The following is a 23,816-nucleotide window of genomic DNA, read 5'->3' as shown; positions in this document are numbered from 1 at the left end:
CAGGGGACACGGGTTCGTGCCCCGGTCCGGGAAGATCCCACGTGCCGCGGAGCGGCTGGGCCCGTGAGCCATGGCCGCTGAGCCTGCGCGTCCGGAGCCTGTGCTCCGCAATGGGAGAGGCCACAACAGTGAGAGGCCCACGTACCGCAAAAAAAAAAAAAAAAAAAAAAAAATGTATTATGTATTAAAAGGCTGCTACTGTTGTCAAGGCAGAGTGAGAAGGTGCTGAGGGCTGATTGTTCTCCCAAGTTGAAAGATTCCTTTGGGATATTAATAATCTCCTTGCCAGTAATTAAGTGGGAAATCTCTCATGTAGCCTGCTCTACACCCGTGTGTTTTGAAACTAGTTTGGCTACATGATAAGTACTAGGTGTTTTCATCCTCAGGAAATAAGGATAGGCTTACCTGCTGACTGGCATTTCTTTTTCTTCCATCCTTTAGTACTCCAGAGGACTTACCAGGACCTCTGGAATCACTTTAAAGCTAACAAATTTTAAGAATTTAAACTGGAAGTTTCCAGTGAAGGAGCTATTTGTACACAATTAAAAAGTGACACAGTCTCTGTGCCAAAAATCAAGGACGCACTCAAAGATTAAGACAGATGAGTTACTAGAACACAGGAGACAGCCTGAAAGAGCTTTCAATTTAGCCAAATTTCAAAGAAAAAAAGAACTACTAACAATGCAAAAAAAGCTCATTAATCTATAATGATAATGGAGAAGGGGGGCTCATTTGCTATCACTTGAGGAACTATTACATAAATCTGTATTCTAAAAACTGGTAGGGACTTCCCTGGTGGCGCAATGGTTAAGAATCCGCCTGCCAATGCAGGGGACGTGGGTTCGAACCCTGGTCGGGAAACTAAGATCCATGTGCCACAGGGCAACTAAGCCTGCGTGCCACAACTACTAAGCCCACGTGCCACAACTACTGAAGCCTGCGCGCCTAGAGCCTGTGCTCTGCAACAAGAAAAGCTACCACAGTAAGAAGCCCACGCTCTCCGCAACTAGAGAAAGCCCACACGCAGCAACAAAGACCCAATGCAGCCAAAAATAAATAAATTTATTAAAAAATAAAGAAATAAAAACTGGTAAATAATGAGGAAAAATTACATTTATGCCCCCATTTCAGAAGGAGCTATTTATCACCAGTAGGAAAAGGTCTTCTTTAGAGAAGAATGCCAATTAATATAGAAGGAATAGCAAAATTAGAAAAATCACCATTTTGCAAATCCCAATGAAATATCAAAATATCGTTATAAGGAAAAGTGGATGGGATATCTGTATAGTGCCAAAATATCAAAGAATTGCTAGGCAAAAGATAAAAATAGATTTTTCTAACAGACCATGCAGACTCTACCTGTCCCAGTGATCAAACTTATCCTGGACAGTGGCACAGACTATCATTCTGGGCCTCCTGGAAGGACGCACTATGAAGTATCCATGGTCAACTAAAAGGTAACTGTGTGCACAAAACACATGAACTCTATCTAATCATGCCAACTCACAGGAAGCTTCAGGAAGCAGACATCACAAGAAAACTATCACACAAATCCAGGATATGAGACATTGTTCTGATCACTTCAAAAAGTTGACGTCACTTTAGAAATAAAGATGGGAAGAATGTCTAGAGTTAGAAAGACTAAGTAGACATTATATCCAAATACAATGCATGAACCTTATAGAGCCTGATTTGAAAATAACTGAAAAAGGTATTTTGGAATCAACTGCGACAATCTGATTCTAGAGTATATATGAGATGATATTAAAGAGTTTACTTTTCTTAGGCGTGCTAATTGTGTTGGCTGATAGGGAACAATATCCTTATTTTTTGGCCTCAGTTACTGAAATATTCAGGGGTGAACATTAAGATAGCTACTTGTATTCAAAAGATAATGACGCTCTCAAAAAGCTGTGTGTAATGTACATAATGTTTATACGTACTAGGAGAAAGAGATATTAAAGAACTGTGACAGGGGGTTACTACTGAACACTCAATCCAGGTAGCAAGAATATACCTGTTCATAATTCTAGTCTTTCAACTTTTCTCTTCGTTTAAAATTCTTAATGAAAACCCGATTTGGAGGGGAGAACCCAAGACATATCAAATTCTTAAGTATTCTCTAAAGAGAACTGACGCTGGTCATTCCAGTTTCAAAATCTCTGGGTTTTGCTGCTCAGCTTTTCACTTTTTTTTTTTTTTTAATGCTTTCTCATCCTTTCTCTCACCAAAAGCCCATTTACTATTCTGCCAGTGACCCATCTCCCTTGCCATTTATGTTTCAAGTGCTACTACTGCAGTAAAAACTTTATATTAGTTCATCTTGGAAGGCGGAGGAGGGAAGACTAACTGAAAGCTAAAGTAACTTGCTAAAGGCAGTCAAAACCAAATTTAGGACAAGAAATCTAACCTGTTCTTTCTCAGGCTGAGTTCTACTTAGAAAAAGCAAGGAGTCAGGGTAAGAGATTTATAACTTCTGAGCTCCCTACTTCCAGCTAAATTCACATAACAAACTTTAGTTGTTTAGGTCAATAATCCAGAATGCTAATCCATTACTTAACTGACAAAGCTATTAAATTCACCACCACATGTAAAATAAAAGGAGCTACATTAACAAAAAAGATGAGATAATTCTGAACGTTTTAAAATACTCAACTCACTATAAATCTATTTATCAATTAATCTACTTTAGGACATTTAAAAAAGATTGCAGCAAGAGGGCTTAGCTCACACAGAACTGGTGCCTACTATAAATGCAAAACTATCCTCTCATGAGAATTGTCCTCCTAAGCTTTTCTTAAAAAAAATCACTGGCTTGGGGCTTCCCTGGTGGCGCAGTGGTTGAGAGTCCACCTGCCGATGCAGGGGACATGGGTTCGTGCCCCGGTCCGGGAAGATCCCACACGCCGCGGAGCGGCTGGGCCCGTGAGCCACGGCCGCTGAGCCTGTGCGTCCGGAGCCTGTGCTCCGCAACGGGAGAGGCCACAGCAGTGAGGGGCCCGAGTACCGCAAAAAAAAAAAAACCTGGCTTGGGACTTCCCTGGCGGTCCAGTGGTAAAGAATCGGCCTTGCAATGCACAGGATGCGGGTTCGATCCGTGGTCGGGAAAGTAAGATCCCACATGCCGCGCAGCAACTAAGCCTGCGCGCCCCAACTATTGAGCTCTCGCATTTCAACAAGAAAGCCCAAGTGCCGCAAACTACAGAGCCCATGCGCTCCGGAGCGCACATGTCACAACTAGAGAGAAGCCCGCACACTGCGAAGAAGAGCCTGCGTGCCATAAGGCAAGATCCCGCATGCCTCAACGAAGATCCCATGTGCCACAACTAAGACCCGATGCAGGCGGGGGGGATAAATAAATGAATATTTAAAAAATTATCACCTTAAAAAAATCACTGGCTAGTTTCCACCAGGTCCCAAAAATGTAGGATGAAAAGTAATTACCCAAATTTTGAAGAGAACAGGACAACTGGTAATGGAAATTTACAGTACTAAGGGTCAGATAATTCTCAAGAGTTATATACAACACTAAAAAGTCTTTATTAAGTCTGGGTTAGTACTCATACATCTAAATTATCAAATATCAAAAACAAGAATAAAACAATCCATTCTTTTGAGAATATACATGCCTTTTCTTTCTGCTTACGTGCTTCCTACGAAGATACATTTTATGTTTCCTATCAAACTACCCGTTTAACATCCTCAGCAATCCTTATCCTGTCCAATTTGTTTCCAAGCCTTATCTCACTATTAATCCCAGGTAGCAAGAAAATTTTTCTCTTCAATGGTATGCTCTTTGGGGAATGATAAGGAACCAATAAAATTCCTTTCCCAGGTCCATCAGTGGTACTGAAAGAAACAAAAGGAAGTCTACTGTAACAGTGTGCCTCATTATCACTGAGCACTGCCGCTTTGCAGCTGACCATCATGTGTTTGAAAAAAAGAGAGAGAAAAGGAGAAAGAGATGAGGAAAGTCAGATTATGACGTCTGTTTTAAAAACATCTTTTACTGAAGGTAATGACTGGCTAGCTTCTGCTCTAAGTACCTTTAAAAAATACAGAATCTGGGGGTCAAGACAACCGACCCTACCCCAAAAAGCAGGTAGGACATATCAAATGTAGAGAAATGTGATGCCACTAGCTAAATAATTGTAATTAATCTTAATTTTATAAATGCTGGCATTCAAGCTCTGCATGTTTGAGTACATTCTCTTTACCTTTTCTATAGATAGAAAAAAATGGCTCAGAAGAAAATACTTCATGAAAGTGATAAAAAGATAAAATACCCTTAAAGGACTCATCCACTTAACCACTCCTTCTTTTATTCATTCAAAAACATTGAGGATCTATTTTAAGATGCTCTGAGCCTTGGGATAAAGTCCTAGCCCCACTTAAACAGTTTTGAGGAGGATGATGGGGGAAAGTGCATGTTAAGTATTTGATAAAGATTGGCACATAGTACGTAGTTAATAATTGTTAGTGGCTATCAATTACTCTTAGTTTACAATAGTCAATTGGGGTAGGCTGACAGCACATGTGGTAGCTGCTGATTCTTCATCTCCTTTTTTTCCCTCAACTCCCAAGCAAACTTGAGTTATCTGATATCTGATGCATAAGGTCTCAGTATTAGAAGCAAGAAAACATATTTCTATTTTTCTAACTTAACATGAAAACTTTATGAATTTTTTTCTATTATCCAAATATGAAATGTTATATCTAACCAAAATTACATTTTATTCCCCCATAAGATAGCAATCTATACTGAAATAGTTTAAAAGAAAACTATATAGAAGAAAAGTGGGGAAATGTATCATTTAGGTCGCTATTAATGAAGCCAGCCATAAAAATTTACAGCAGTCTCCCAGCAACAGACTAATGTAAAAAAGGGGAGAGTGTAAGCAAAGTATCTTTGTGATGTCCTTTAAATGTCAAGTCCCTCTTTGAAAAAGAGTAAACTTTTTAACAGTGGCTCCAGGTTAAAGACAAATATGTATATCAGTCTGTTCTAACCTCCTTTTGGCAATTAAGAGCAGGTGACCTAACTACATGCGATCTAGAAATTTCTCTACTTGTCAAGGAGAGAATTTACCAGCAGACTTAATTTAGCAGTATCAAGGCAACCAGTCTGACCAACTGCAAAACAGTTTAGTTTAAAAACTAAATCAGCCAGGATAGCTAGATCTAACTAGTTCTAAAGCAGAAGCTCTTTTCATTATATCACATGAATTCCCTCCAAAGCCCTAGCAGCATGACAGCTGGAAGACTCCTTTCAACAAGAATATGCTCTAATGGTTAGGTTAGACCTATAATCCTAAATACTGGAAAGCCCCTGAATTTTGTTATTTGCCTGGAAGGAAGAGATCTGAGCTCCTCATCATTCCTTTGCTTTAAGTTCCCCAATGCCTTCAGAAGGCTATTCAGTCTCATGTTTCCAAATCCCTCATACTCTTTAAAAAAAGTTTCCTGTGGCAGTACCTAACAGATTCCAAGGCTTTATCTTCAAAAAGACCATGATTCCAAGTGAATAAAAGTAATTACTTAATTACCAGTTTCACCACTGTGTACCATGGATTATGAGATTCCCACTCTGAAATAAGGAACGTAGTATTAATTGATTTCTGCCCTATCTATGCCAAGTAACCAAGTCTCTGAGCGTCTATTTTTGGCAATTTGCTCTCTGGAATTAATTTCTGTAATGGGGAAGGTTATTTGATTTGTAAGCAATTAAAATATTTCTAGTTAACTTGAGCAAGAAACAACCTATAATCTCATCAAAGTGCCATACCAAAAATGATTAAATTCCAAACTTTCTCCTTCTATCCTTGAGTCAAAAATTTTCATCAGTTGAAATGTTCTCTCCATTTATTTTAATTTTATTAAGAAAACTCCTAAACAGAAAATAAAAATACTATAATGAATCCAATGTAGCATCACCTACTTTCAATTATCAATACATGGCCAACCTTGTTAGAGTCAGAGTAGTCCAGCTCATCCCTGTCCTCTTGAACCCTTTCTTTTCCCTAAAGGTAACCACACTTGGAAAATTATGATTTACCCTTCTATTAACTATTTTTTTTTTTTTTTTTTTTTTTGCGATATGTGGGCCTCTCACTGCTGTGGCCTCTCCCGCTGCGGAGCACAGGCTCCAGACGCGCAGGCTCAGCGGCCATGGCTCATGGGCCCAGCCGCTCCGCGGCATGTGGGATCTTCCCGGACCGGGGCACGAACCCGTGTCCCCTGCATCGGCAGGCGGACCCTCAACCACTGCGCCACGAGGGAAGCCCTATTAACTATTTTTTAAACCAGCAAAAGTTACAGTCACATACCCATCCTCCCCTTAGAAAATAGTATACGCCCTTTTCCTAACAATAATTTCACTTAACAATGTTGTATTTTATGAAGTAGGTTTTCAGCATGTATCTCAAAATAAGGACTCTTGGGCACATACATTTTCTTAACTGGGACACAAGAAGCACTAATCAAAAAATAAGAAAAAATAAACCATACTTAATTAAACTTAAAAACTTTCACTGACCAGAAGATGCCATTAACAGAGTGAAAAAGGCAAGCCACAGAGTGAGAGAAGATATTCACAGTACATGTATCCAGTAAGAGACTTTTCCCCAGAATATAATATAAGACTACAAAACAAAAAGAGACACACACCAATTAAAAATGAGTACAGGGGCTTCCCTGGTGGCACAGTGGTAGAGAGTCCGCCTCCCAATGCAGGGGACACGGTTCATGCCCTGGTCCGGGAAGATCCCACATGCCGCAGAGCGGCTGTGCCCGTGAGCCATGGCCGCTGAACCTGCTCGTCCGGAGCCTGTGCTCCGCAATGGGAGAGGCCACAACAGTGAGAGGCCCGCGTACCGCAAAAAATTAAAAAAAAAAGAGTACAGAGAGGATTCCGGGAAGATGGAGGAGTAGGGAGCATCAGGACTCTGTCTCGCCACCTAAACAACAAATGCATTGTCAACCTGTTGAAGGATAATGAAGGAAAAGACTGGCATGGTAAGTGCAGTTAATTTTCATCAATTTCAGCTCTAGAAAAGTAGCAACTACCCAGCCCCCATTCTTTAGCAATACTGCACTTGGTTCTGGAGCAGCTGACATGCCTTGCAGGAGTCAGGGTGGTCTATAAGGATGCTGCCCTCCAAATATCCGGCATCTCTGCTCTGATGGCTGGATGCAGCTTCTGATTAGAGGTGCAGACAAAGAGGCCAGTAGCCAATTTTGTTGTGCCACTCCTCCCACTTTTACAAGCCCCTCCCCTTCCAGCTGAAGTCACTTCCAGGGGACTTATTTATTTCTTCAAATATCCTCTTTGCCCCTTTCTCCCTTGTCATTTTTCCCCTCTCAGAAGCCATACACTAAACACTAGGACATTCAACTGCATATATGGGGAAAATTTAAAAAGTGACTGCAAGTGCCTAGGCAAAGGTTCAGAAAAGACCTTAGAAGACATTAAGATTGCACCTTAGGCTGATCTGAGGTACAGAGACAGTCTATGACAATCAAAACAACAAAAACAGTAAACAAAAAACGGCAAACCCTGGGGAAGGGGGAGACTGATTTCCAGAGTTTCCACATTAGATTCAAATGTGCAGAATTCAACAAAAACCCACAAGGCATACAGAAAACCAAGAAAGTATGGCCACTAAAAGGAATGAAATAAATCAACAGATACCATTCCTGAAGTCCTAATTAATGGCAGAGAGATTAGACAAAGACATTAAAAGAAACTACCTTAAAGATGCTCAAAGAACTAAAGAAAGATGAGAAAAAAGTCAAAGAAACAATGTGTGAACAAAATGTTAATACCAGTAGACAGAAAACATAAAAAAGAAACCAATAAGTAATTCTGGAGCTGAAAGGTACAATAACAGAAATGAGAATTCACTTAGAGGGATTCAGAGCAGATCTGAGCAGACAGAAGAATCAGTGAACTTATACACTGTGGGAGTCCCAGGAAGATTGGGGCGGGGAGGCTGGGGGGGACATTGTGCAGAGATAATATTTGATGAAATAGTGGCTGAAAACTTCCCAAATGTGATGAAAGACATGAATATAAACATCTAAGAAGCTCAACAGTCTCCACCTTATGAACTCAAACAGACACATGTTGATACACTATACTTAAACTTTCAAAACCCAGGACAAAGAGAGAATTTTGAAAAAAGCAAGACAGAAGCAAATCATCACACATTCTATGGATCCTCAATAAAATTATCAGCAGATTTCTCATCAGAAACTTTGGAGGCCAGAAGACAGGGGTCTAATACATTCAAAGTGCTAAAAGAAAAACTGCCAACGAAAACTCCTACATCCAGCAAAACTCTAATTCAAAAAAGAGGTAGAAACTACCACTGGCATTTTTCACAGAACTAGAACAAAAAATTTCACAATTTGTATGGAAACAGAAAAGATCCCGAATAGCCAAAGGAATCTTGAGAAAGAAAAATGGACCTGGAGGAATCAGGCTCCCTGACTTCAGACTATATACTACAAAGCTACAGTAATTAAGACAGTATGGTACTGGCACAAAAACAGAAATATAGATCAATGGAACAGGATAGAAAGCCCAGAGATAAACCCACGCACATATGGTCACCTTATCTTTGATAAAGGAGGCAAGAATATACAGTGGAGAAAAGACAGCCTCTTCAATAGTGGTGCTGGGAAAACTGGACAGGTACATGTAAAAGTATGAAATTAGAACACTCCCTAACACCATACACAAAAATAAACTCAAAATGGATTAAAGACCTAAATGTTAGGCCAGACACTATAAAACTCTTAGAGGAAAACATAGGCAGAACACTCTATGACATAAATCACAGCAAGATCTTTTTTGTCCCACCTCCTAGAGAAATGGAAATAAAAACAAAAATAAACAAATAGGATCTAATGAAACTTAAAAGCTTGTGCACAGCAAAGGAAACCATAAACAAGACCAAAAGACAACACTCAGAATGGGAGAAAATATTTGCAAATGAAGCAAATGACAAAGGATTAATCTTCAAAATTTACAAGCAGCTCATGCAGCACAGTATCAGAAAAACACACAACCCAATCCAAAAGTGGGCAGAAGACCTAAATAGACATTTCTCCACAGAAGATATACAGACTGCCAACAAGCACGTGAAAGAATGCTCAACATCATTAATCATTACAGAAATGCAAACCAAAACTACAATGAGATATCATCTCACACCGGTCAGAATGGCCATCATCAAAAAATCTACAAACAGGGGCTTCCCTGGTGGCGCAGTGGTTGAGAGTCCACCTGCCGATGCAGGGGACATGGGTTTGTGCCCCGGTCCGGGAAGATCCCACATGCCGCGGAGCAGCTGGGCCCACGAGCCACGGCCGCTGAGCCTGCGCATCCAGAGCCTGTGCTCTGCAACGGGAGAGGCCACAACAGTGAGAGGCCCGCGTACCGCAAAAAATCTACAAACAATAAATGCTGGAGAGAGTGTGGAGAAAAGGGAACCCTCTTGCACTGTTGGTGGGAATGTAAATTGATACAGCCACTATGGAGAACAGTATGGAGGTTCCTTAAAAAACTAAAAATAGAACTACCATACGACCCAGCAATCCCACTACTGGCCACATACCCCGAGAAAACCATAATTCAAAAAGAGACATGTATATGGTCACCTTATCTTTGATAAAGGAGGCAGGAATGTACAGTGGAGAAAGGACAGTCTCTTCAATAAGTGGTGCTGGGAAAACTGGATAGGGACATGTAAAAGTAGGAGATTAGATCACTCCCTAACACCATACACAAAAATAAGCTCAAAATGGATTAAAGACCTAAATGTTAAGGCCAGACACTATCAAACTCTTAGAGGAAAACATAGGCAGAACACTCTATGACATAAATCACAGCAAGATCCTTTTGGACCCACCTCCTAGAGAAATGGAAATAAAGACAAAAATAAACACATGGGACCTAATGAAACTTAAAAGCTTTTGCACAGCAAAGGAAACCATAAACAAGACCAAAAGACAACCCTCAGAATGGGAGAAAATATTTGCAAATGAGGCAACTGACAAAGGATTAATCTCCAAAATTTATAAGCAGCTCATGCAGCTCAATAACAAAAAAACAAACAACCCAATCCAAAAATGGGCAGAAGACCTAAATAGACATTTCTCCACAGAAGATATACAGACTGCCAACAAACACATGAAAGGATGCTCAACATCTTTACTCATTAGAGAAATGCAAATCAAAACTACAATGAGATATCATCTCACACCAGTCAGAATGGCCATCATCAAAAAATCTAGAAACAATAAATGCTGGAGAGGGTGTGGAAAAAAAGGAACACTCTTGCACTGCTGGTGGGAATGTGAATTGGTACAGCCACTATGGAGAACGGTATGGAGGTTCCTTAAAAAACTACAAATAGAACTACCATATGACCCAGCAATCCCACTACTGGGCATATACCCTGAGAAAACCATAATTCAAAAAGAGACATGTACCAAAATGTTCATAGCAGCCCTATTTACAATAGCCCGGAGATGGAAACAGCCTAGGTGTCCATCATCGGATGAATGGATAAAGAAGATGTGGCACATATATACAATGGAATATTACTCAGCCATAAAAAGAAATGAAATTGAGCTATTTGTAATGAGGTGGATGGACCTAGAGTCTGTCATACAGAGTGAAGTAAGTCAGAAAGAGAAAGACAAATACTGTATGCTGACACATATATATGGAATTTAAGGGGAAAAAAAATGTCATGAAGAACATAGGGGTAAGACAGGAATAAAGACACAGACGTACTAGAGAATGGACTTGAGGATATGGGGAGGGGGAAGGGTAAGCTGTGACAAAGTGAAAGAGCGGCATGGACATGTATACACTACCAAACGTAAGGTAGATAGCTAGTGGGAAGCAGCCGCATAGCACAGGGAGATCAGCTCGGTGCTTTATGACCGCCTGGAGGGGTGGGATAGGGAGGGTGGGAGGGAGACGCAAAAGGGAGGGGATATGGGAACATATGTATATGTATAACTGATTAAATTTGTTATAAAGCAAAAAAAAAAAAAAGTCTTTCCATAAACACTGTTTTCCCCTTAAAAAAAAAAAAAAAAGAGACATGTAGCAAAATGTTCATTGCAGCTTTATTTACAATAGCCAGGGGCTTCCCTGGTGGCGCAGTGGTTGAGAGTCCGCCTGCCGATGCAGGGGACGCGGGTTCGTGCCCCGGTCTGGGAAGATCCCACATGCTGCGGAGCGGCTGGGCCCGTGAGCCATGGCCGCTGAGCCTGCGCGTCCGGAGCCTGTGCTCCGCAGCGGGAGAGGCCACAGCAGTGGGAGGCCTGCGTACCGCAAAAAAACAAAAAAACAAAACAAAACAAAAAAAACAATAGCCAGGACATGGAAGCAACCTAAGTGTCCATCAACAGATGAATGGATAAAGATGTGGCACATATACACAATGGAATATTACTCAGCCATAAAAAGAAATGAAATTGAGTTATTTGTAGTGAGGTGGATGGACCTAGAGTCTGTCATACTGAGTGAAGTAAGTCAGAAAGAGAAAAACAAATACCGTATGCTAACACATATGTATGGAATCTAAGAAAAAACAATGGTCATGAAGAACCTAGGGGCAAGACGGGAATAAAGACACAGACCTACTAGAGAATGGACTTGAGGATATGGGGAGGGGAAGGGTAAGCTGGGACAAAGTGAGGGAGTGGCATGGACATATATACACTACCAAACGTAAAATAGATAGGTAGTGGGAAGCAGCTGCATAGCATAGGGAGATCAGCTCGGTGCTTTGTGACCACCTAGAGGGGTGGGATAGGGAGGGTGGGAGGGAGGGAGACGCAAGAGGGAAGAGATATGGGAACATATGTATGTGTATAACTGATTCACTTTGTTATAAAGCAAAAACTAACACACCATTGTAAAGCAATTATACTCCAATAAAGGGGTTAAAAAAAAAAGAGGGAGAATTTAAGACATTCACAGAAAAGCAAAAGTTGAGGGAGTTGGTGAACCTGTAAGGTGAAATGAAAGGACATCTGCCAGTAACTCAAAGTCGTATGGAAAAATAAATATCTCAATAAAGGTAAATAAATGGGCAATTAGAAAAGCTAACATTACTGCAACAATAGTTTGTAACTGTACTTCACAATTTAGAGACTAATATAATTCAAGAAAAAATAAACAACCATTAGTATAAAAGCTAGTATTGCTATAACTTTCGTTTGTAACTCCAACTCTTGTTTTCTACATAACTTAAGAGACTTGTCCATTTAAAAGGATTATCAGTTTATGTTTTTGGCCGCTAAATGAATAAAGGTGTAATTTTGTGACATCAACAAATGAAAGGGGTGGAGACAGAGTGGTAAAGGAGCAGAGTGTTTGCATGTTACTGAAGTTCGGGTGGTATAAATTCAAATTAGAGTAGTACAACATAAGGATGTTAAATGTAATCCCCATGGTAAACGCAAAAAGCAAATGAAATATACACAAAAGGAAATGTAAAGATTTCTACAAAAATGGCAACTAAACACAAAAGAAGACACTAATACAGGAGACATCAATAAAATCGGCAAAACTTTATCTAGATGGACTAAGAGGGAAGACTCAAGTTACTAAACTCAGAAATGAAAGGGGGAACATTACTATCGATTCTACAGAAATAAAAAATATTATAGGAGAATGCAGCAGTCCCCTTATCCACAGTTACCACAGTTAACTGTGGTCCAGAAATATTAAGGTGTACTGAAATATATGAGCAAAGACAAAGAAACAGCAATGAGCATAAATGACACTGAGCTTTCATACTGAACATACTGATCCAAGGCAAACAATACAGACTAATAAGAGACAAGGTTGGACAAATGGTCTATCTACAGCATTTACAGCAGAGTTAACAATATGTGAGAAGAGGGATTTTATTCTAATTTATCCACTTAATTGTTCAAGAGTCTGTTTCCTCACCTGTAAAATGATAATATTACCTTCCTTACAAGATGGTATGAGGTTTAAATAATTCAAAATATGCAAAATGTAAACAAAAAAAACAAACGTAGAAACTCCTGGATTTATGGCACATGCATCCGTGAAAAGTCTTTAAAATAAGATTAGATTTAATGTTATAGGGAAGTAGAGAGTTTCTGAAGGTTTTATCATGTTAAGATGATAAAAGTAGTGTCTAATGAATGAGAAAGGGCTACAAAGGAAAGACTTTTGAAAAAGACATAGAGGGCTGCTGTAGCATTAAAATTTGGGGCCTTAAGATCCTGACCCAGGACAGTAAGAAGTAGAAGTCAGAATAGCTGTGGCTTGGGGGAAAAAAAGCAACAGAATTTTGTGGCATAAATGGCTCTTAAGGATGAATTAGGTCAAAAGAGACAGAGACAGAAAAACTGAAATAAGCCCATGGGTGAAATTACCTTAAAAGCAGATCTGTACTCTGCATTATTAATTCTCACAATAACCACCTCTCCCTAATAGAAAGGATCAATTTAGCTGTAACAAATCCTTTTACAAAGCTTAAAGATTCCTGCAAGTCAATCCTAAAGAATTTCTACACATTTCCAAAATCTCTTCCCCAAGTAATCTGAAAACAATATGAACTACTGAAAATATTAAAAATACTTATCACAAATTAAGTCAAATCATTTGGACACTTTTATCCAGAAAGAAAAGCTGTATTTAACACCATACATATAAAGTATCTTACAAAGAAAAAAGCAAATGAGAATTACACATGGATTTTGGTCAATTTACTAGAAGGACCCTGATGGGGTACAAATTCCCTTAGAGGCACCTTATAAAGAAGGCATTTTAAAAATAGAGAACAATAATGGAAGAAAACTAGTAGGTTATCTTTAATTTCCCTCCCAACTATTTCCTAAATAATACAATAAGGGGTTTAACAAATACCGGTGTTGCCATTTCTTCCATAAAATATACTAGATTTTTAGATTAGATGACACTTAGTAATAATAAGGCTATTAACAAATCCTTTGCCCTAATTATTCCTAAAACATGCAGAGTCACCAAATTCTAAGTAAAAATGCAAAGAAGTTACTTAAATGTAGACTTACCCAGGTTTCCTTGCTCGACTGTTAGCACCACCTCATCCATCACCACAGCCCTAAAGTCCAGTTCCTCCTCACAACATTTGGCCTTTAATGCTCGTAAGATCTCTTTTTGGGGATAGTCTTCCCTGATTCGACGATCTGTCAAAAACCACAACTTGGCGGCCACAGAGCTACACATCTTGCTCTGCCTGTTCTTCCTTTTCTGGGATTACTTCCTCCTGAATATAGACTCCTTCTAGCTGGAAAAGAAGATATACATACAAAGTAAATCGAGAAACCTACTCAATTTTTTGCTTTCACACAAATCACACCATGATTATATACTAGCCATGAAGAACAGGAACTATACCCCGTCCTTTCCGTCACTACAAACTTGAACAAATTATGTATATTCATGTATCTATAGCTATTGTTCAATTATCTTCCTTTATTTCATATATGTATAGTTTCTTATAAACATATTTATAGGTATGTTTAAAAATCAGCTGGTAGCACATATTACTAGATGAGCAACATATTACTAGATGATGTCATTCACATAGCAACTTTTGTCAAAATAAGTAATTTGAGAATGTGGGGGAAGTAATTTAAATAACTGCCAAAGTTATTTAAATAAATGCCAAAGTTCATTCACTAAAATTTGTTTTTCAGTCAGGAGACAGCATGCTCTTACTCACTGTTTTTATTCTATTTTTAAACAGAATTTTTCTTAAACAAACTTTGCTTGTTTACTAGAATGCCACCAACAAAAAAAGACAGTGCTGCTTCTCAGAGTTTATATCATGAGCAAGACAACTGAAAATCATTTTCATGAAAAGAAGAAAAAAGTTACAAGTTTTACTAACAAGCATAATAGGTGATTTCTAGTATTATCCCAGATGACATGGGAAACCTAACACAGAAGGACAGGACAAGGGCAAGGAATAGAGGAAGCAATGGCCATACAGGTGGACGGCTTCCAGCATCACAGCAGCCGGACTGGTCCCTTACGCACCGTTCACGTGCTTTCCACAGTCTCAGCCAGAAGGGGCTGCTCCACAGATGCACACAGTAAGAGCAGAACATCATGGGACAGAGGCACTACCACACACATACACATACACACGCACACACACACACCACCCCCTCCCTCAAGACCTCGACCTGTCCTGCCTACCACACTCACCCACCTGCCTGGGGACCCACAGTCTCAAAGGCATCAGGGGACTGGGGCTCAATTTACACACGAGGAACATGGGATGTGGCCTTCCAGGTGAATGGAAAGGGTCTCACTCAGAAGGAAAAGCTCCACAAGTCACACCAGAGCATCTATTGTAGAGATGTCCAGTTTCCCTTGAGAGGGGAACTATAAAAATGCCCTTAAAATGTTTACAATGGGTAGGTTTTGAAACAACCTGTCATTGACCTCCAATACCCCAAAGCCACGTCTGTGCCTCCCCTGACCCTTAGTTCTTGACCACTGTCTGTTCTATGATTGACTTCATTGCATGAAATTGCACTGCATTACTAGGGCAGTTGTAGACCCAGTAGAAATCAGGATGGGATGTTATAGCCACTGGCAACTGGGAAGCAGTTATGGCATGTCAGCTTTCAGGAAAATGCCCAGGCCACAACCGTAACACAACATGGTGTTTTCAGTGATTCTATAACCAGACAATAAAAACACTCCAGGGCTGCAATCTCACAGTCATGCAGCAACTCCTAAGAGATGATGCCAATGGACACATCCATCTTGTCTGGCTGGCTTCATGGCCACAGCCCTGATATCCTCATGTAAAGTTTGGGTGTTTCTACACTGGTGTGCAACCAACAACTAACAACAGGCTCATATTAAGGCTCCCCATCGCCTTTCATTTTCTTTTTAATGAAAGGGCTCGAAATCCTCATGAGCCTAGGTTTCTAAGAAAGAAATGATTCCCCTCTCTGTCTGGAAGACATGAAGCAAAGGTAGAGAGAGCATCATTGGCCGCAACTGGACCACATTCTTACAGGGGGGATGCCCACACCCCCTAATCTCTAACTGGAGGAATGCTCTCACCCTGCAGAAGAAGTGGTACCCCCATGGGGGCTGTCACCTTGTCCTGAACTGAGGTATCTTCAGTTTGATCACGTAGAATACATTTTATCACCTTCAAGAGATTTTTGTGTTATGCCCTGGTTTTCCTGTAAAGATTTGTAGAGGTATGCGACACTGTATTCCAACTCAGTCTTCCTGTACAAGTGAATGACATCACCAGTTTCTAAAAGGCAAAGTGTGCTTAACAACCTTCAGCTGACTGGTGTTGGTATCTTCAAGTAAGACCTGTCTAGATTTTTTATCTACTATAATTTTAGTCATCTCCAGAGACCAGTTTATTGCCAGGGAGTGAAAGGGCACGACCTCTTCTCTGCCCAGTGGTCCCCCCCAGTTTCCACGGGAGGATAAGCGGCTGACCATCCTTGGTGCCCAGGGATGCTGCTGTAGTGGCTGTTCCTTTTTCAGACTGTTCCGTTGGGATTCACATTTAACAATACCCAGGAAACAGGTAAAGACGCCAGCCGCAAAGCAGAGGCTCTGCATCTCCAACAGCCCTCCTGGCCTGCAAGGCCACCAATGCATTCCTATAGGCCAGGCAGAGACGAACAGGTTGGTACCTCCTCCCTGACTATGATTTTAAAACATCTACTTTTCTCTTTTTTTTCCCCCATCTGTTAACATCAAGGAAAAAGACAAAACAAAAAAGCTGATAAAAAGTTAGAAGCATAACAGTAAACCTACACCGCCTAGGAGCACAAAGTATGCCAATGAAAGGTTAGTACTGAAGTTCATATCATATCCACTGTTTTAAAAGACAGGAGGGACTTCCCTGGTGGTCCAGTGGTTGGGACTCTGTGCTTCCACTGCAGGAGGCATGCGTTTGACCCCTGGTAGGGGAACTAAGATCCCGCAAGCCACACAGCAATCAATCAATCAATGACAGGAAAGAGTCCCCTGTAAAGTAAAATGGTTCCCCTTTTTCCCCCTGACATTTAAAGTAGTAGGTTTGGCTACCCAATAACATATCTGTAGGAAAAAAGTTTATTCTCCAACAGTGTAAGATCAATAGGGCATTTGCAAACGTCCACATATACACTGTTGATTTTTCCTCTTAGAATATAAAAAAAAAATCAGATCTACTAATTCTCTATTTTTTTATTTCTCCAAAAGAACCAAATAATATATAAACATCCGATAATAAATAAATGCTAAACTAGCCTTTTTTTTTTTTTTTTTTTGCGATACGCAGGCCTCTCACTGTTGCGGCCTTTCCCGTTGCGGAGCACAGGCTCCGGACGCGCAGGCTCAGGGGCCATGGCTCATGGGCCCAGCCGCTCCGCGGCATGTGGGATCCTCCCGGACCAGGGCACGAACCAGTGTCCCCTGCATCGGCAGGCGGACTCTCAACCACTGCGCCACCAGGGAAGCCCTAAACTAGCCTTTCTGAAATAAAGAGAAATCTATAAAATTTAATTTTATATTAGAGATAGTTTTCCCGTGAAAACTTCTGGATAAGCACACCAATTTTTATGACTGTCATCTTCAAATACTCCAGGTAAGGCTAATTAAATGAGAATCATAAACAAGGTGATTTCTTGTGAGGCCCCCTTCCCAGTGGTAATTATTCTGGTAAAGAAAAAACAAAATCACAATCTACCATCTGATGATATTAAGGGCATCTCTTACTACTAGAAAAATTCTTTATTCCAGATAAGATATACCAAATGAACTTAGAATCAAAAGACTGAAAAAGAAAATATGTTGGAGGAAAGAATATATACATACTTAAATATAAAAACTAGAATTTACTCAACTTGGCAATAACTACAGCTGTACTTTCAATGACATCGTTCTGTCCTGGATGTGGATTAGGTTTGTACAGAAAAATAACAAATGTGAGAATAGGCACTCTTTCACTATTATTTCCTGTAACTGTTTTCTCCTGACAGCTTTCCCCCTGTACATAATGCCCAGGGCTTCGTTCTTAAACCCTTCTTTCCTTTCTCTAGAAAAGTCATTCTCAGTCCAGTTTCAACTACTATCATTGACCTACTAAATATATTTTTCCAACCAAGAGCTCAACTGAATTTCAGATCTTGTTTCAATATGCCTAAACGGGCATATTCAATATGCCTTAACTAAATGCCACCCACTATTGCCTCGGTTAAGCAAGTAAAGTACTGCAGTACATATTTATTGAAAAAGATTCCACAAATCAGTGGACTTGCACAGTTCCAACCCACGTTGTTCAAGGGTCAACTCTGTGTGTGTGATAATATACATACATATGATAAATAAATATACACACACACACACACACACATAATAAGTGCCATAACAGAAGCATAATGTTTAAAGATGTTGAATGACATGCCTTATCAAACTCCAAATACTGGGCTATTTTAAAACTAAAAGTTGAATGAACACTATTTCAAATTAAACCTCGGGTATTAATAGTAACCATTTTACAGATTAAGAAATGAAGGTTAAGAGAGTTAAGAAATGCACCTAAAATAAATTTTTTTAACTAAGTAATACTAAGCGGCATAGCTTGTATTTCCAGAGATTTTCTAAATCCCAACAGTCTCCCTCCAAATCATACTACGTGCCTATGTTGACTTTAATTGTACCTTTTAACACCTACTTTGTTATGCTTAAGGTTTTAAACCAAGGATCTGTTTATCAAGGCTTTTCTCTCCATCTCAGTAAGTTCTAATGCTTCCCCGCCTCCCCAAAAAATCCAAAACACAACAAAACACAATCTGGGATACATTTGAAATTTTACCCTCTTTCCTTTCCTTGTCTTATCCAGTGTCTCTTTAGGAGGTGGATCTGAATTTCTGCTCGAAATGAGAATGAATGGGAGTAAGAGGCAGAGGGGCAAAAGCATTAAGAAGGAAGATGGGAGAAAGGTAGGAACACCCCATTGTGTGTGGGGGGGGATATACTTATTAAAGGGGTACAGAAAATGAATGATAAAATGAAAATCTCAGAGACAACCGAGTAATAGTGCTAAACCTGTTACCCCATCATCCACTAAACGAATGTCCCTTAGAAACTTCGATAGTTCCTCCACAATCTCATCCTTTAGCTAAGATGCCACTTTAAAAATATCACTGTCTGGGTGCCATTTTCCTTAGCACATTAACTTGAAGTTAGACTGTACGGCTGTGAAAGCAGGAGCAGGTTAGGAATCCATCAAAGTTGACTTTACAGTGACAGAAATGGATGACAGTCCCCTACTTATTCTTGAAAGAGTATACCTCAAAAACAGAGCAAATATCTAATTTTCCAAACTTTACGTGACACATTCACTCATACTCTCTCCTTACAGCACTATCATAATACCTTTTCTTAAAAAAACTATATACAAGATTTTGCATGAAAAGTGAGAGGATATCCATTTTCCTATACATACTCAATATGGTCCCTTGTACTCTTTTCTACTATATCTAAAGATATCGAAGGGAATTTGGATAAATTCACTTTTGAGTAATTATAGGTACCAAATACTGTGTTAGACAGTTTACTTGTATCTTCTCACTGAATCCTCACAATCATCCCTGTGACACATTATTGTCCCCATTGGGCAGGTAAGGCTGCACTAGCAGAGAGGTCATTTGTCTAAATTAGAAACTGGTAGAAGAGCCCAGAGTCACTTCAAATTCCACACACTCTATGGCAGAGACTGCCACCTGCCTACCAATATCCACTTTCCACTTACTCCTCTGTAATAACAGATCTGATATTTACCTGAGCACAATGCCGTATGACTAAGAGACTGCATTTGTATTCCGTAGGCTTTCTTGCAACTAGATATGGTCGCAGAGTGCTGAGCCAAAGTACTGCACTCCAACTTCCAGGAAGCATGCTAAAGAGATGTACTCTTCCTTGGCCCTTCCTCCATTCTGCTACCTGGAATGTGGGTGTCATGGCTACAGCTCCAACAACCATCTGGACAGAGGACAAGAGTCAACCCTAAGAAAAGCGCAGCTAAGTGTTAGAAGAACTCGAATCCCTGACAACTGCGCGGTGCTGTGGCCTTAGACTGCTTACTATCTCTTTTTCATGAGAAATAAACTTCCAACGCAATGATATTTGGGGATTCTTTATTATAGCCAAAAAAGATAAACTACTAAGTACACAAAACTAAGCATTCAACTGCATAATACATTCAATTAATATTTGAGGGCCTACTACGCACTCTCCCTAAAGATACCATGGTAAACAAAAGAGACAAACCCCCAGCCCCAACAGAACTAAAAATGATCTGATGTTAAAACGTCATGAATAAGAAAAAATGCTCAACATCACTAAGCACTAAGAAATGTAAATAAAAACACAAAACTACCTCACAGGATGGTTACAATAAAAAAAAGAAAGAAAAAAGAAAACAGAAAATAACAAGTTTTGGGGAGTACGTGTAGAAACTGGAAGCCCTGCCAACTGCCGGTGGGAATGTTAAATGGTGCAGCTGCTGCCGAAAACAGTATGGCAGTTCCTCAAAAAATTAAAATTGGAATCACCATACAATCCAGCAATTCCACTTTTAGGTATATACCCAAAAGAACTGAAAGCTGAGTCACAAAGAGGTATCTGTACACACATGTTCAGAGCAGCATTATTCACAATAACTAAAAGGTGGACGCAACCCACGTGTACATTTGACAGATGAATAATAAGCAAAATGAATGTATCAGCATCTAATGACTTAAAAAGGCATCAGATGCTGACAGATGCTTACAACGTGAATGAACCTTGACGACATTATGCCCCACAACCTAAAGTACTCAAATTCACAGAAAGTAGAATGATGGTCGTTAATGGCTGGGGCATTTAAAGATTAGGGAGTTATTGTTTTATGGGTATAGGGTTTCGGTTATGCAGAATGAAAGAGTCTGGAGATGCATATGGTGATGGCTGCACAATATGAATGTACTTAATACCACTAATCTGTTAAGATGGAAATTTTGTGTGTATTTTACAATAAAAAGAAAACTGGAAAAGGAAAAAAACTGTCATGAGCAAATTAACATGCAAATGTTTACACATTCCCAACTAAAGGGTCAAAAAAATATGTTACCTTTACTTAAATAACCTGTAGCTTTGTTACTAAAATTCCTAAAATAGTCTGTGGTATAAACAAAACCTAAGTTTTCTCTGGAATCCAAATAACATTGCTAATGATTTCACTTAACAGAGAAATGTTACATCAAAGTATCTCTGGAACGTGGCACAAAATTTAAAAAATGTTCCTGAGATGCAATGCACAGTACAGCTCAAAGTTCATCACATTTAACATGTTAAATGTCAGGCCTTCCTTCGAAATTTTCTTTCCGGACACTATGCTGTAAAAAGGGTTGGGAAGCTGTTAACATATTCAAGAAGGCTTTGCAGATATGGCTAACTACATCACATGTCAAAGGAATAAGCTAACAACTGAGAACTCCAAAGCATCAGGGAAGAATTCCAAGCTTGCTGTATTTGGGCAAACCTGCATGAATTTTCAAGATGTAGTTTTCTGATAAAGCATCAAAGTCTGAAATACTGCCAAATACGGGACAGCAGAGCAGTAAGACAGAACCTGTCTGATCTTTTATAGCAAATCCATGCTCTATCTTGGAGACCTTATTTCTTTTTTTTTTTTTTTTGGTACGCGGGCCTCTCACTGTTGCGGCTTCTCCCGTTGCGGAGCACAGGCTCCAGACGCGCAGGCTCAGCGGCCATGGCCCACGGGCCCAGCCGCTCCGCGGCATGTGGGATCCTCCCGGACCAGGGCACGAACCCATGTCCCCTGCATCAGCAGGCGGACTCTCAACCACTGCGCCACCAGGGAAGCCTGGAGACCTTATTTCTGTATTTCTAAGAACATGAAGCTAAGAGCTAGTATCAGACGTGGTTAAAAGAGAGAGAGATGGAGAGAGGGAAACAAAAAGGGGACCGTTAAGGAACTGAACAGAGCAAACACATTTAAGAGGTAGGTTTGGATTATTTTTTTTGATCACAACTTGGTGGTGTGCTGCCACGTTTGAAAGGTAGTAAAAAAAAAAAAAAAAAAAAAACCTGGCATATCAACATGTACACAAATTTGTTCTGCTAATTCGTCAATTCACAATCCAGTAGACTCCTCCAGACATTGCTGGGAGAAGTGATTGACAGGGGAAAGGACCAAACAGTAAAGTTGCCAAGTAATGAAAGACAATTTACCCAACATCTGTACCTAATCTGCCCCCCGCCCCCGCCCTCCATTCAACCTCTCTTGAAACAAGAGGACCAATGAAATTAGACAGTAAACTCTATGAGGACAGAATCCCCATCTGTTGTATTCTTTACTATTATCCCCAGTGGGCAGCATAGAACCTCAAAAGGACATGGTTAAGGGTTAGGAGTTACTTTAAAGGACTGTGTTATGCTGAATTACAAAGGGGTATCAAAAAACCAGAGCTATTTTCAAAATCAAACACCAGGCAAATTGTACAACATAATATCTAAACGTAGCTGTTTAAAATTAAAAATTTTATTTTTTCAGTTTCGCATAAAAAACAAACAACCCAAAGCTACTGCTACTTTCTATCATCACTATACAACCTTTGTTAACAATTAAAGTGGGGCCTGGGGTTGGGGCAGTAAGGAGAGGGAAAAAGACATAAGCAGATGGGTTCCGTGCAGACCAGGCTCTCAGGGAGTAGATCTGGCTAGCCCTGTGACTTTTGTCCTCCAAGCCAATTTTGAAAGGGAAAAAACATTGGAAAAGAAAACACGGAAAATGACACCATGGCATCAGTTACCATGAAGCCAGAAAATCAGTCCTTTTCTGCAAACCAAACATTTACACAGATACATATGGCACATAAATGTAAAATATATTATGTACAGATATTTTTGGAGGTACTACATTATTTCTTCACAACACTTAATATGACAAGCAGGAAAATTCCCAAGTAATGCAGGACAATTTACCCAACACCTGTACCTAACCTCCCGATTCAACCTCTCTTGAAACAACTGCACATGCCAGTACAGCTAACATCTAAACATACTACTTTCTTCATTGTTCTTATCACTATCTACCTACCCCTCAAGAGCGTAACGAGAACAATTCTAAAGGCTCTTTTCTCAAATGCTTATGGCTTAATCCCACTTGCAGAGAATATTCTTTGTAAACTAATCAGCCATAAAATCTCCTACAAATCCACCCCCAAAAAACAGTTGTCAGCAAGCAACATACAAGAACTCACCCTCCTTACTTTATGTTTGGTTTTCTCACTCTTCATGGCCTGTTTGTGGGTACAGGAGTTCTTCCTCCACCCATTTTCTGTGTTTAGGTCTCTATGCCTGCTCCCCAGAAGACGATAAAAGCTATGTCCCAACGTGTGGAACAACTCACTCTACTGTGTCCCATTCCCCTAATCTGTTCCAGGGTTCACGGTGCTCAGTCTTTTAGCTCATTGGGAGGGGGAGAGGATTTGAGAGACTGATCCGTCTAGTGACTTACCCCAGTAGCAAACCCCATGGGAATACCAACTGGGGAAAGAAAGAATTGGGAGATAATTTAAAAGGTATGTTTCATCCTGTGCCCCAACAAAGTAACGCATGAAGTTTGGTTGGTGTTTAGAGAAAAAAAAGAATGTTCATTTTAGAACTTTCTTTACAGTATGGCTAAGAAGTGGTAGAAGATATACAAGATATTGCTGGTATTTCCCTCTGG

General features: G+C 39.9%; 1 protein-coding gene across 5 annotated transcripts in view; it reads right to left on the bottom strand.

Annotated features, from left to right (window-relative positions):
* RIMKLB (ribosomal modification protein rimK like family member B) overlaps positions 1 to 23,816 on the bottom strand; it is a 48,903-nt gene that overhangs the window by 13,352 nt on the left and 11,735 nt on the right. For 4 of the 5 annotated variants that reach the window (XM_060113121.1, XM_060113123.1, XM_060113122.1 and 1 more), the window contains exon 2: positions 14,095 to 14,330. In XM_060113121.1, the coding sequence (XP_059969104.1) occupies positions 14,095 to 14,269 (175 nt within the window). In that variant the 5' untranslated portion in view covers positions 14,270 to 14,330. Of the gene's footprint in view, positions 1 to 14,094; positions 14,331 to 15,085; positions 15,106 to 23,816 lie in introns of those variants that run through there. The other variant, XM_060113124.1, reaches the window with a different exon arrangement.

This window comes from Mesoplodon densirostris, chromosome 11 (assembly GCF_025265405.1).
Source record: "Mesoplodon densirostris isolate mMesDen1 chromosome 11, mMesDen1 primary haplotype, whole genome shotgun sequence".
In the NCBI taxonomy this organism is placed as follows: Eukaryota; Metazoa; Chordata; class Mammalia; order Artiodactyla; family Ziphiidae; genus Mesoplodon; species Mesoplodon densirostris.
The sequence above is the reverse complement of the archived record's forward strand: the minus strand, read 5'-3'. Positions and strand labels throughout refer to the sequence as shown.